At 45.3% G+C, this 14,630-nt stretch overlaps 1 protein-coding gene across 19 annotated transcripts in view; it reads left to right on the plus strand.

Annotated features, from left to right (window-relative positions):
- Nucleotides 1-14,630, plus strand: part of LOC1277113 (collagen alpha-1(XVIII) chain) — a 195,670-nt gene that overhangs the window by 168,359 nt on the left and 12,681 nt on the right. For 13 of the 19 annotated variants that reach the window (XM_061663395.1, XM_061663403.1, XM_061663401.1 and 10 more), the window contains 3 exons: nt 160-285; nt 3,566-3,592; nt 7,317-7,447. In XM_061663395.1, coding sequence (XP_061519379.1) covers nt 160-285; nt 3,566-3,592; nt 7,317-7,447 — 284 coding nt within the window. The remainder of the gene's footprint in view (nt 1-159; nt 286-3,565; nt 3,593-7,316; nt 7,448-14,630) is intronic. The other 6 variants (XM_061663400.1, XM_061663404.1, XM_061663411.1 and 3 more) reach the window with 1 other exon arrangement.

Raw genomic sequence — 14,630 nt, forward strand, 5'->3', positions numbered from 1 at the left:
TTTGTTTGTCTGACCTCTGTCCACCTGCACTTACTTACGGCTAACCATCCACAGTTCAGCGCCAGTTGATTGACCCGGTCGTAACGATCCTGAATATGGTTGTTTGCCTTTTCGGCCAGCATTATTGATAAACAACGTTTTCCTTTGGTTCATTTGCAGCTTGGAACGCTCGTGCCGATTGCAACGGTACCGCCGCCCACCACCACGATCGTTCCGCCGCAGCGTGCCGACCTGCAGGCGTCGAACCTGATCCACAATCTCCCGCAGCCCGGCGACGGCTCGGTGGTAAGTTCGATTTCCATTTCGTATTTCCTATGTTTTTCAGCAAACTTTTACGCAAATTGCTTTGCGACTACGACTACGGTTCGTTAAGCGTGCTAATTGCGTACTAATTGCAATAGATTGTTCTACTAACTATTGTACGAATAATTCATAACAACTACTTTAATGTATTGAAGAAAATTTATGATAACTTTTTCCCCTCTCCATAACACACACTCAATGTTAAACTAGATTAAATATTAACATATGTTTCAGCTATTTTTAGAAGCTTCTTTTGCTATATTGACCTCACCAAAACATGCTCGATGCATTTAGCTATGACGTGAGTGGATGTGAAAACTAAAGATTTGGTTTGGATGTTCTGGAATGCAAAGGACGTGAGGTTAATTATAGGCCTGAAGCCGTACTTGACCCAGCCTAAAACAGAAGAAGATTAGCGTTGTTTTGTTAAGGCTTTGGTTTCGGAATGTTGTTGCCGGCCATGGTCTTCATCGAGCATAATAGGATCAAAATATTACAGCTATAGCCAATGATTTGTGGAATTTTTGGCTAGTGTTTCGGTTTCGTTATATTTTTCAATGTTTTTAATTTTTCAAACAAATCCCCTATATTTTTCATCTTTCTCTTCAGTTTTTTGTTTTATTCCGTGGTACAAGCAATTATACGAAATACTGCGTCCATTGTGTATGTAGTTATTGCGCTAAAATGCAGAGTACAAATACAAAGCAGAGTGTTGTTACGAGTTGAAGTTGCGCCCAAAAGCCAAATCTATGTCCTCAATCATTCAAGCTTGATACCGTGGTTTTCAATTCTACCTTCCACCACAATGCTCCCATTCAACAACAAAAAAAGTTCTGTGTGCGTTATAAAGCTGCTCATTGTCCATTTTTATTCATAACATTTATGCAATGTTTCTGCCCAACCGATTCTTTTCAACACAAGAAAACCCACCCATTCAAGCGGTCATTTGTACACGTCAAATGCAAAAGAAAGTGCACAGAAAAATACTTTTTTCACGTTTCAAAAAAACCGAAAAACAATTTTACAAAACAAAATAGAATACACTGTGACAAACACAGAGGAAAAAAACATTGCATTCGGGAAGCAAAAGCGTTGTGCTCTTCCCCAAACACACACACACTCACACATAAACATTTTATTTCGTCCTAGGGAAAAGCGTGAAAATTTATTGTATACAATCGCTGTCACAGGAATTTATGTCCCCCCACTTTAGCTGGAATAATAATCCAATATTTATAATTTAAAATGGCTCTTCATTATCCGCTCGGTTCGCTCCCACCCGAACGGTTCCCGAATTGACATTGCATGGTAGGAGAATGGGGTGATTTTTTTTTTCTTTAGCTGTTATCCTTATTTATTCATTGTCAGGTCTTGTTTTATGCTATTATAGAGGTGGTTAGAAATTGTCCCATTCCTACCGGAAGTATGGTAGACTGGTATCTATGTCACGGTGAATATAGGCAAGGGTGCAGGGTTGAACAACATGTTGAAGTGTACACGTGATTTAAAGAATGTAACCATGATTTGATGGATTAAGATACTTTTAAAAGTTGTTGCAAGCATTTTTAACACTTTCAATTTAATGTATGATTTCAATTAGATTATTGTTAGACAAGCTGAATCAACCAGTGCGCTAGTGAAAATTACATTTGCGAGTACGATCAATGTAGTCCGGCCTTTATGTTTAAACTGAACAAAATTGCGCAATGTTTACTGTGAGCTTTAACTGCCGGGCTACATTGATCGTACTCGCAAATGTAATTTCGATTTTCACTAGCGCATCTGGCGGCAGCTAACCGAAGCATTGTGTTGAACAATTTGGAGCCGCTTGAGAAAATATGTTATTTTTCCATATTTTTTACTTAATTTGGACAAGAAAAGTTTTGTAAAAGGTAGATGCACATATCCTGCACGCATTGCATCCGTTTTCATGACAAAAAACGATGGAAAAACTACTTAATTTTAAGCCTCATCATGACCATTCCCTCGATGATCTAGAAAAGCTTCCACCAGCCGCTGCCAGATGTGCTTGTGAAAATCGAAATTACACTAGCGAGTACGGACAGTGTCCCCTGGCCTTTAATGCAATTACAGCATAATTTAAACGGCTAAATCAAAATCAAGCTCAAACTTCCGAGCAGTAAACACTTGACCCAAAATAAACTATTGGATCTGTTTGCTCACCCCTGACAGTAAACCGGACTGCAAAAGAAGACAAGGAACAAACAAACCTGCCCTAGTGCGCTCTTTCGCGCACACACACTGTGTTGTGCAAAGGCGCTCAACGGTACCATTAAGCTTTTCCCGTGCTGAGCAGTTTGTAAATAAAAATCACATTCCCTATTCTTTCATTTTTGGAGTGCCCTTTCGTGTGCTCGCTGAAAGCTTACCGTTATATCTACAGTGGGGTTGGTTGCCGAGCTGCTGTTTCCTTTCCCTTTTTCCGCACGGCGCTCGTGACCAGGAGACATCCTTCAAACTGTGTAACTGTGTGCACTGCCTCCCCACTGCTTATCTCCCTTCTACCGATTGTACCGATGCGGATAAGCTGGGATAATATTTTCATATTTCTGGCTCGTACATTTATGCTGCCGGTGGTACGATTTCTAAACACATAAACACAAGTAAACTCGGTAGCATGGCTTCCCCCTTTCTATGGCTGGTACCACACTCTCCCGAACGAAGGCGGAAGATGATCCAATTCCACGGAATCCTTCCTTTTCTTTCTGTAAGCGGCCAGGGCAAACGGAATAGTAGTAGTAGCGTACACTTTTACAATCACAATCAAAGTCAAACATCAGCTGACCTGAAAAACGTAAAACCATTTCCGCGGAATCCAGCAGAACGGTTTCGTGCACACGGTATCGAATACATTTTTAAACTAATCCATTTTACTTTTCTCTTTCCTTTTCCTTTCGTCTATTTCATCTGGTCTGGTGCACCGGTGCTGCGCTTCTACTACTAACACAACTGGGTACCAAATACTCCATACCCCGGAACGACGAACGCCACTAACGAACGACTCGCTAATAAACGCAACGACACGCAAATAAAACAACGATCACTTCAACGTCATCTAACCCCTAACATAATAACAAACTAACTGCACTAAATGTGTTGTACGATGGCAACTAAAACCCTTCAACGTGCTGGGTGGGCGCGGGTGGCAAAACAACATCATCACCATTCACCATCATCTTGGCGTCGTCCCCCTTTCCCTTTGTATCGTGCCCGCTGTCAACGGATGCCATTCGTGGCACAGTTTACCGCCACGCCGGAGTATGAGTCGGTAAATATTTTCCCAAATGATTCTGTCCGCTCTTGTGTATGTGTGTGTGCGTTGTTTCCCCGGGTTGAAGGTTTTGCGTGCCTTTATCCGCCAGCCTGTATGCTCTTCCTATTGTTTGTTCCAGCTTTCGACCAGCAGCCCGACCCGAGTGCCCGAGTGGCTGTTCACGGCAATATTATTTCCCTCCATTGCTCGCTTTGTTTTTCTTTCGTTTGCTTTTCGCTGGATTTGCCTTCTATAGCGGGGTGGGGTTCATTGTTTTCCTTTTTGACTTGCCACCGATTACTTGTCGATTTGCCGGTGCCGCGGGTTTCACTTCGCCTTTTTTTTTTGGTTTTGCTGGATGAATACATCTTCTCGGCGCAATAGATCTGCGTTCCTTTCCTTGTCGAGCTTGCTTTATTTATTCAAGCATGCCTTGTTTTGCTTCCTGCTTTTTTTTCTCCTCCCCTCTGCAATGTTTGATGTGTTTTATCTCACCCAGCCCTCTTACCAGCGACGATGAACGACCAGGCGTCTCCATTCGTCGTCCCGAGAGCGCGACGCTTAGCTTCATTCCGAGCAATCGCGCAATGGCTACCAGCCGAATAATAGCATTATGCCGCCCCCTCTATCCAAGGGGAGTCGTGATTATTGCCGTTCGCTTTCTGTTTGATTAGTTTGCCCGGTACTGGGCCCTCCTCCGCGCGCGCTCAGCTTGTATGATGTACAGGACGACGCCATTCTGTTGCTTGGCAAAAACACCGCACCACCACCAATAAGTTAGCCACTTTTGCTGGGCGCTGGGTGCGCTGGCTGCCCGCTCGTGCAAAACATTCCTTACGCTTCGATGAACTTTTGCACAAATATTTAATGAAATATACAACGCGAAGCGTTCGAGCCGGACCCAACTTGCTGCACGAACGACCAGGCTACTCCATCGCAGCAAAACTGCATCTCAACCTTGCGTCCGAAGCGTGGTGTGGAGCAGCCGCGGGCAACGATGGCTGCAAGAATGCTGCGCACTTAAATTAGCTTAAAAAATAAATCTCAACTGCTGGCAATGTGCCCGGGATTATTATAAAAGTGGAGTGGTTTTGCTCTATAATTTCACATTAAGTCGATAAATCCGTTGCTCGTGCTCAAAACCTTTCCCCTCCTCCGAGCCAATGGGGTGGATTAAGAGGATGTATAAAAACACGCTCAGAGCTGAACAAAAACTCAACGCGAACAATTCCCCCCAGCCCGGAAGCTAATGCTGACCCCTCCCCCTCGGGGGATAGTAGAACCATTTCGTTTCGTTTCGTTTCATTTTCCCTCACTGCTTGTGCGTCATTGCACTGCCATTTCCTGTTCCGTACACGCTGGCTTGCGATTTCTGTTGATTGCAAACATCTCTCCTGCGCGCCCTCGCTTGTGGTGAAAGCGTAGCCTACTACACCTTCTTCCACCACAGCAGAGAAAGACAATCAGTACTGGGGGGGGCGGGAGAGCAAAGATCATCTGCCGGTGTGCTGTTCCAGGGCATTCGGGATTCGGAAGCGTGCTCGGTTTCTTCCCTGGTTTCGGTGGAAATGATATCGAAGCAGGAAAGAATGGCATTTCTCTGCGTGGTTGGGCAGAGAAGTTCGTTTCGAGTGGTCCTTCTGCCGCACGGCAACATTTATTACGATCGTAATTTATGATAATAATCGTAATTTTATAACCGAAATCGTGTACCGTATTTCGGGTGTACCGCCTGTGCTCGATGTGCTGGTAAGTGTGGGTTTTTTTTTTACTTTTTCCCCCTGTTTGTCTGGTACTCTTAGAGCATCTTCTTCTCGCAACACGGTACGGCTTGTGGGAGTGTGCACGTTGCCTGAATGCTGTTGCTGATGATAGGCGATTAAGTGATGATTTATTTTCTCACCCACGACTGCAAACAGCCAATCGCGAACGCAGGGCGCACGCTGATGATTACCTTCTTCTCTGCTGCCCTCCAAAAAATGATGATTACCGCACGATGCATCGTTTAAGCGCGATCAACAATGTGTGTGCGTGTGTTTGTGTCTGTGGATGAGTACGTGAAATAATGCGTTCATCGATTACTGTAATTACGTTTACGCATTTCATTTCATTCAAATGTACTTGCAGAAAAATGTATTGCCGAAAAGCGAGTGGGAGAGATGGGGCGTCCCTCTTCTGGTTGTGCTTGATGTATTATTGAACATCAACAATTCACCAGCGATTCAGGCAAGCGTCGCAAGCAAAAAGCAAACTTTTCGCTGGACCGTAACCACCTTTTCTCGTGCAAACACGATGCAATTTTCAATCGGTTTTAATTAAACCACTTGATGGTGCGTACTTCGAGTAGAGTAGGTGGAATTAAGTGTTCCATTGTTTTTATTTGATCGTAAAACATCGCTTACACATAGTTTGAAATATTGATTGAACCATTCGAAAAATAAAAATAAAAAAACAAATTAATCGAACAAATTATTCAACATTTTCTACGCATGGAGGCGCATGGTGTCTTGTGAAAAGGAAAATGTTTTAAATATTTAAAAAAAAAATAACATGACTCAAACGGTGATAAACGGTTTTCAAAAAGTTTACTACACTGAACGATGCTAGCTTTTTTATCTTTTTATTTGCCTCGGCTTACTAAACATGCTTTACGCCAACCAAACATCTAATTTGCTTTAATTTGGTCGGTAGAATAGGCAAACAGGGAAAAGTCCCCTATTCCATCCTATAGTGATGCGGGTTCAATCAATACGGCTCTCTACCTGGAATTTTTGTAGCTTTTGTCTTTTTTCCCTCAAAGTTTGCCACCCGACTGCTGCACGCTAACGATTTGCTACAATTAAATTATTATTCCATTCTTCGTTCGCCGAATCGACCCGCCTGCTGCAACACAAACTCCAAACACGTTTTGCTCCTGTTCAGCGTCGAAATCAACCAAAGTTGCTGACGAACCGGATCGATCGAGCTATAACAAACATCTCCACCTCTTCTTTTAGTCTCGCGTGATGGGCTAAAGTGATGACCAAAGTGATGGCCATCATTATGATGAACCAGCAAGCGTCAGAATCGATTGGATTGGCCAAATGCTGATTGCTCTTACCCATCCGGAACTGTGCGCCCAATGAGAGGGACTGTGGGAGCTTCAAATTTCTCGGAATAGGCAAATGGGATTCACTATTTGCTTTCGACCGCTTTGCCCTGCTTTGCGTCATCTACGCCCTGTCGCCGGGCGTTCGTTTTAAAATCTTTATTTTTATGATAATTTGATTATTTCTTCGAAACCTCTCTGAAACCGAGTCTCGAAGTGTGAGGCAAAACGCTTGGGTCAGAAAATCACTCCAGTTCGCTTTTCTTTCGCACTCGTTTCATAGGAAATTCCATTTGCTTTTATTTGCATTCCTACCATTTCACGCTCGCACTTTCTCTACCCTCAATTGTAGCGTGTGACTCCCATTTAAAGATGCCTGTGCGACTTGTTTTCACTTCCTACCTTCTTCTGTTTCTTGCGAAATAGCTTAAGCTAGCGAGCCTACGGCCTAAGGCAAATTCCATCCCCCATGCAGGACTCACGAAAATGATGCTTTTTACGCTTTATTTGTCTACAACTATTCGCTGCGTTGCAATCTGTGCGTTCTGTGACTTAATTTTCGGGACCGGTTCCTGCCGCGGCAACTTTGTGTACTTATGAACGGATTTTTTGCTAATACATTCTTTTTTTTTTCGCCCTTTCCCACTACAGTTACGGATGGCAGCACTTAACGAACCGTACTCGGGCGACATGCAGGGCATCCGTGGGGCGGACTTCGCGTGCTATCGACAAGCGCGCCGTGCCGGTCTCCTGGGAACGTTTAGAGCGTTCCTTTCGTCGAGGTAAGTGTGCTCAGGTTTGCCTTTCTTTCCTGGCTTCCCAAAGAAAAAAAAACACGTTTAAGAAATGTTTCTTCGCACTTTTCGCACCACCACCACCATCGCCCTTTTGTGTGTGTGTGTGTGTGTGTGTGTGTTGTGGCGTGGGGCGTGCGAATTCGGTTGGATCTGCTCCAAAATCCGCTCCGAAACTTCTAATGCAATCACATCGAGCATCGAAATCCCCGTGAAGCTACCACTTGGTCGGCCCCCGGTCGGAATCTCCCGGCTGGACGCTAAATCACGTAAATCAAATAAAATCCGTACAGCCGGCCAAAGGGCCAGCCGCCACCGCCTTTGCCGTTTCGTGCGGTGCTAACCCACGGGCTGAGTCGTTTATTTTGAAACGCTGCTTGCTTTTTTCTATGCCTTATGGTGCTGGCCGTCCGTTTCCGGCATCCTTCCCTCGCTCGTCTTGAAAGCTCGCTCGGTGCTAAATTTCAACAGCACTTCATAGCTTAATGCCGCAAATCAAGTACCTCCCACTCGACTTCAGTTCGTTCTGTGTCTTGTTTTTTTTCTCTCTCTCTCTCTCTCTTTTCCTCTCAATTTTGATCGAAACCTAAACGCTGCTGTGCTGTTGTGTGGGTGCGTTGCAAATTTAGCACCACCACACCCCGTAAAAATTGCCTTCCTCCAGCATGCAGGGCATAAAATACGAGCAGCCAATGTTTTAAAATCGTCTCTCAAGTAAAACATTCGTTCGTTTTCGGAGGCCCGTAGTACAATTACATTCCTTCCCGGGGTGAAAAATGTCAAGCGAACCATCGCCAAAACCCACCCCCATTGTGTGTGTGTGTGTGTGTGTGTGTGTGTGTGTGAGTTCAATACTCTCTGCTACTTGCTCGTAAATAACGCCTACATTGGCATTCTGTTAATCAATCGAATGCCAGCGTGCCAGAATGCTTGCAGCAGAATTAAATGAACTAAATGTGCTGTCGGCGAACTGAAATGTCATTAATTTACGCACCAAAGTGGGTAGTGAAGGAATGTTTTCGACTGGTTTAGAAAGGGGACAGGGCTAGGACAGCAATTTTAACACGCCAGCAGACAAGGTATGGTTTTATTTCAACTATAGGCATGGATTATTTGTCGGATTTTTTCAATCGAAATTTGATTACAAAATGTACAGAGGGAAGCACGAGAAAATTACCAAAAATAATCCTTTACACCGCCTACCCCAAACAGTCCCATTCGCTTAATATTATTTACGAAATTCATTCAACTCCAATTGTGAACCATTTAATTTAATTTGGCAATTATTGTCCCTATCTCTACCGCATTCTACGTTCACGGCAGCTCACACACACACTGGGAGCATCAAACCACAGTTAAATTGTGAAAATTAACTAGATTAACACAGAGCTGCCCACACATCGCACCGCAGCAGCAGTATCAATAACCGCTTACCCGAAGCGCACCGCACCCTCGCAAATGCCAACGGATAGTAAGCCAACCATGTTGCCCACATTAATGCGAGCGCAAATGTATTTTAATCCTTCACCAATTTACAGCACTTTTTTCAAAAGCCCAACACCCCCTTCCAACTCGGTGATAGGATAAAAGACAACCGACAACAGCAACAAAAAGCTGGTGGCTCAAAAGCTGGGAAAACTCACTCTTCTAATTAAACTTCAACGTAACGGCGGTGGCTGCCGAGTCGTGTACCACGAACCACCGCCACTGTGCTGTCGATCGAGCTTTCCCTTCCTTAAAATTGCGGGGGGAAAAGTTGTTTTCCCCCTTTTTGTTGCTGCAATGCTTTCTCTGTGCTCGTCCCAAATGATGAAAAATCTGCTTTGCGATGGCCTACAAAACGAGGAAAAAAACGGGAAAAATGGCAATGGGATCTCCCTTAGATTCCCTGTCGACCGAAACAAAACCCGGCACCTAATTAATCAACCAACCGACCGACCGACCGACCGGGATGCTTTACGGGGCAGCTTGTTCCTTTCCCGGAGGGGAGATGGAGATAGCTCTAGTTGTGGCTCCAGCACACACCACCCCAAGAGTGGGTTGTTGCGCTCGGATGAATTTCTACCCGCCGGTTTCCATCGCTATTGTATTTAGTTTAAAAAAATACAAAAATCTGTACCATTTAAATTAGATACCATTCGGCACCGCATTCCACCAGATCCTCGGCAACTCGAATTTCATTCATGCTCGTCTATTCATAGACGCTTTTGCCGCGCCACTCGCCCCCATTTCACAGCAATATGTACAATTTGATGTGGGTGGACTTTGGCGCTCGTCCCCATCATCGTCGTCCCACAACAGCACAGCAAAAGGGAAAAACTTTCACAACAACACAATGTTAATCACTTTTGCTCGTTCGTTCCCAGAAGCAAACCACCACGGCGCGGGGGCAAAACTCCCGTTTCTCACCGCCAAATAGTGGCGAATGTAATTTTTCCCCTCCACCACGCTTTTTGAGGCATTTTTCGAAAATTGAAAACGTGAGATAAGGACGGAATACACCGTCACCGACGCTCGCTCCGTGCCATTCCGTTTCGTTGCTCGTGCCCCAAACGCTTACGCTCAAATTAGCGAATATTTTGCATGAAGCACCGGTTTGAAGCGGTGAGGATGAGTCTCGTACCCACATTCCGCACTCCCGAGGAACTTCCCAGCGGCACAACAACAACAACAACAGCAGCCAATAAAAGGGGAGAGGAGGGTTGGTGAACAGAAAACAGATTTAAATACCACCAACTTGCTGCAGCAAACCCTCCCGTCGCGCAAACGCGTGCAACAACGAGAAGCTATTTCTGCTACGTTCAGCATACGTTTACCAACGGATAAGCTGGTTTGCAGCAACAGCATGTCGATCCGCACCGGGGGACAGAGAGGAACGAAATTATCCATCCGAAAGTGAAGCGAAAAGCTCGTCTCGCGCCGGGCGCTCTGGAAAAAAAGCGCACGAGCTGCTGGTCTCAGTTGTCGGTCGGTTATTTAGCCACTGGAGAGATCGGAGAGGCATGAGGCCAAAAAGGGAAGGTTTCAAAAACAGTTTGAATTTATAGACAAATTTCCCACACTCGGAAAAGCGGACGCTGGGGCTGAGGGAAACTATCCTCGTTGTTGTGAGCGATGGATTGTTTTGCCGCACGGACCTTAAAAAAGCGCCATCCTACTGTACGCAGCAATTACCTTTACGCTGTGTGTGTGTGTGTGTGTGTGTGTGTGTGTGTGTGTGTGTGTGTGTGTGTGTGTGTGAAAACGGAAATGGAAAATGAGCTCAAGATGGCTTTAAATTCGGCACTGACTCACAAGCGCGACACGGTCTTGTTGCGTGCGTATTGTCGCTCGCAGTGGCCGGCATGAATCAAACCACAGCAAACGCCGAAACACAACACAATTCGTACGGCATACAGCGAGCAGAGTAAGTAATTTTCCGAAACTGGTCGTATTTTCACCGAGCTCAAGCTAGACGCAGCAAGATTGTACGATACTTGTGGAGGACACATTCCAGTTGCGGAGTGCGGGTTGCGGGCTGTGGAATTGAAAGTGTCTGATGAAAATATTATACCGTGGAAATGTTGGCACCTGGTGGACGTGGAAGCTACACGCGCTACAATTCTCTCTGTTTAGGTTGGTGTGCGCGTATCTACGTGCGAATGGGGATTGATGGAACAACGGCTACGGTTTGCTGCTTGTTGTGAATCAATTCCTTTGTGTCGCGTAGTTGTGCATACCCACAAACGGTGGGCTTGGTTGCTGATGAATTTCGTGCCATAATGTGCCGCGTGGATTGGTGCTGTTTTCTTTCACAGATGTTTTCGCTTCTTTTTGCTCATAAACATCTCACAAATTGTTTTACTTTTTGGTTGAACTGTTCTTATTGCAAATTGCTGCTTCGTGTAATACACTTTCTTTGCCATTTCATGAAAAGTGCTGCTCTTTTTCTGTGAGTTTAGTTTGGCTCTAAGATTCATAGGCTCGATTCAAGATCCCTAATAAACTTGCCATAGGGTTGAGTAGGTTTAGTTAGTTTTTGAAGTGATCCAAGACTATTATAGGAAAGCCTTATTCCAAAGTTTACACAAATAAAACTAAATCTCAACTATCAAGAAATAAGTAAACTACAGTTGGCACGAGCGGTAATGTTAGACATAATCTATTAATTTGATTGAATTTTTATGCAAAGATCATGCCTCTTAGTGTTTAATTCGCGGAGATAGCTTCAAATGTATTAACTATTCAAGACTCTGATCAAATTAGATAACACACAGTATCAGTTCCTAGTACAAAAACAGACATTCTCCAGCACTACCATCCGTCTGAAGTCTTGGAATGATAGTTAAGTCCTCAGTAGTTTGGAGGTCACTATTAACTCTTCACCATGCGGCAGATCTTGGAGAAGATGGCTGAATACAGAAACGACACATACCATCTCTTCATAGACTTCAAAGCCGCATCCGAGACTGTACGACGCTATGAGCTCATTTAGAATCCCGGTCAAACTGATAAGGCTAGTTAGAATGACTATGACCAACGTCACATGCCAGGTGAGGATGGATGGAAACCTCTCAGGACCTTTTGCTACCACCAAGGGTCTGCGCCAGGGGGACGGGCTTGCCTGTCTCCTATTCAACTTGGCGCTAGAGAGGGCCATCCGCGACTCGAGGGTGGAGACTACGGGAACCATCTTCTATAAGTCAACCCAGATCCTGGCATATGCTGATGATATAGACATCATTGGTCTGCGGCTCTCCTATGTAGCAGAAGCCTACCAAGGGATTGAGCAGGCGGCAGAGAGCCTCGGATTGCAGATAAACGAGGCAAAGACCAAACTGATGGTGGCAACATCAGCGGGCCTACCAATAAATAATCACAATCTACGTAGGCGTGATGTACAGATAGGTGAACGCACTTCTGAAGTTGTCCCAGAATTCACCTATCTGGGGTCAAAGGTCAGCAACGACAACAGTATGGAAGCTGAGTTGCGCGCAAGGATGCTGGCTGCCAACCGGTCATTCTACAGCCTGAAAAAGCAGTTCACCTCAAAGAACCTGTCGCGACGGACGAAGCTGGGACTATATAGTACCTATATAGTACCAGTACTCACATACGCCTCTGAGACATGGACACTGTCCAAATCTGACGAAGCCCTCTTAGCCGCGTTCGAGAGGAAGATGCTCAGAAGGATACTTGGCCCCGTATGTGTGGAAGGACAATGGAGGAGCCGCTATTATGACGAGCTATACGAGATGTACGGCGACCTCACTGTCGTACAGCGTATTAAGCTCGCCAGGCTCCGGTGGGCTGGCCATGTTGTACGCATGGAAACGGACGACCCAGCCCGTAAAGTCTTTTTAGGCCGTCCACAAGGACAGAGGAGGCGTGGTCGGCCCAAATTGAGGTGGCAAGATGGCGTGGAGGCGTCCGCCATTAAGGCCGGAATAACGGACTGGAAGACGAAGGCGCGAGACCGTGAGCGGTTTCGGACACTCCTGAGGCAGGCCAAGACCGCAAAGCGGTTGTAGCGCCGGATAAGTAATTAACTGGAAGGTTCGATCAGTCGGCCATCAGAAAGCTCATGGATCAGTTACACAATCTCGTGAGAAACTGTTGAGATCGGTTGTGTCTGATCACCAAATAATAAGCAAAAAAAAAACATTATTTTGTTCTACTTTAATATAAAACATCCTTACTTTTGGCGTAGATTAGCGCCGTGATTAATTATTAACCGAAATTAACCAGCAAAGGGCCGTTTGCACTGTAGCTTGGATACTATTACGATAATTTGGTAACCAGATCAGAGTCACAACTGTCCACCAAAGTCCAGAAAGTACCAGGAACCCGCCCAATGCAAACCTATTTAGCAGCCATGGTTAAGATAATGGTTTGGTTTTATGAAAAACTTTGTCAGAAATCCTAACTTCTTTCCCAATCTTCAAAATCTTTTTGTATGCAATCGTTAACCGTACAGACCAGTGGTATTATAAAACAAGTGTCTCTATTTTAACTGCTTCACTGTGCTATAACAGTTACACAAGGGGCTGAGAAGCAAATAGTATTTATTTATAAATCAATTTCAGAAGGTTGCAAAACTTCTAATTCTCCATTGCGTTTAACAGGACATAAAACCAATGCACGTTTCTTCCATCAACTTGATACTGTCGAGATTTTCCTATCCATTTGTGCATCCTTTACCATCGAAACGAATACACCAAACGTTCACTATCTCGTTCGGCTCCTGTTTCGTAAACAACGCACCAATGGCTCCCATTGGAAAATAATTAAAATTGATCCTCCTCAATTGCACCATTTTTCGAAACTTCTCTCTCCATCGCTCGTACCCAAAACCCGTCACAACCCGATGGAAGAACGGACAGAATGGACAGCAGACAGAACCTGCTTGCTGCTCGCCCGGGTTTAAACGCCCCAAAAACCTAAACTCACTGCAGGGGTCTGGTCTCCGCAGGGATGCAGCACTTCATTTCTAACGAGGGTGTGAAGAGTAAATAAGTATCTGCCGTGCCGGCGCCTGCAGGGGAGATGTGTCTGTACATGTGGGCCGACCGACTGGGGAGCCATTGATGCGCTACCGCAACTATCGGCAAGGTCGTATTTTAGCTGCAAAAACTGACCATAATAAAATTAACACTAACCACCGGAGGCCTTCCCCCTTTTGCGCTTGGCCCGGGCTTTCTAAACGTGCACACGTATGTGCGTCTGTGTGTGTATTATACGTGTTGTACGGGGAAAACCGGAAAACCCTGGCCCCACTCAACGTCAATCCAATTAGGATGCAATTTCGGGCATCGAACATCGAACCACTTACTACCACCACCAATCCGGGGGAGGGAGGAAAGGTAACAGGTTTTGCTTTCAATCGGTGCTGCCTGCGGGGTCACACCGAACACAACCGTGTCGCATGTGTTGCGACAAAACACAAATTCAAACTCGTACACACACACACACTACCGCTCTGTCGCCGCATGACTCGAACGAGCGAAGAACACACCGCAAGAAACACGTGCGACGCAAAGTCCCTTGAAGACACCGCAGAGATATCGATTGACGTAACGGGCGGCCGGTGCGGAAAAAGCGACCACAAAATTAAACCCAAACGTGTGGGAACGTGGGAAGGGGACATGAAGGAGACGTTTGTCCGTGTGTGTGTGTGTGTGTGTGTGTTTCC

Source organism: Anopheles gambiae, chromosome 2, assembly GCF_943734735.2.
Source record: "Anopheles gambiae chromosome 2, idAnoGambNW_F1_1, whole genome shotgun sequence".
Lineage (NCBI taxonomy): Eukaryota > Metazoa > Arthropoda > Insecta > Diptera > Culicidae > Anopheles > Anopheles gambiae.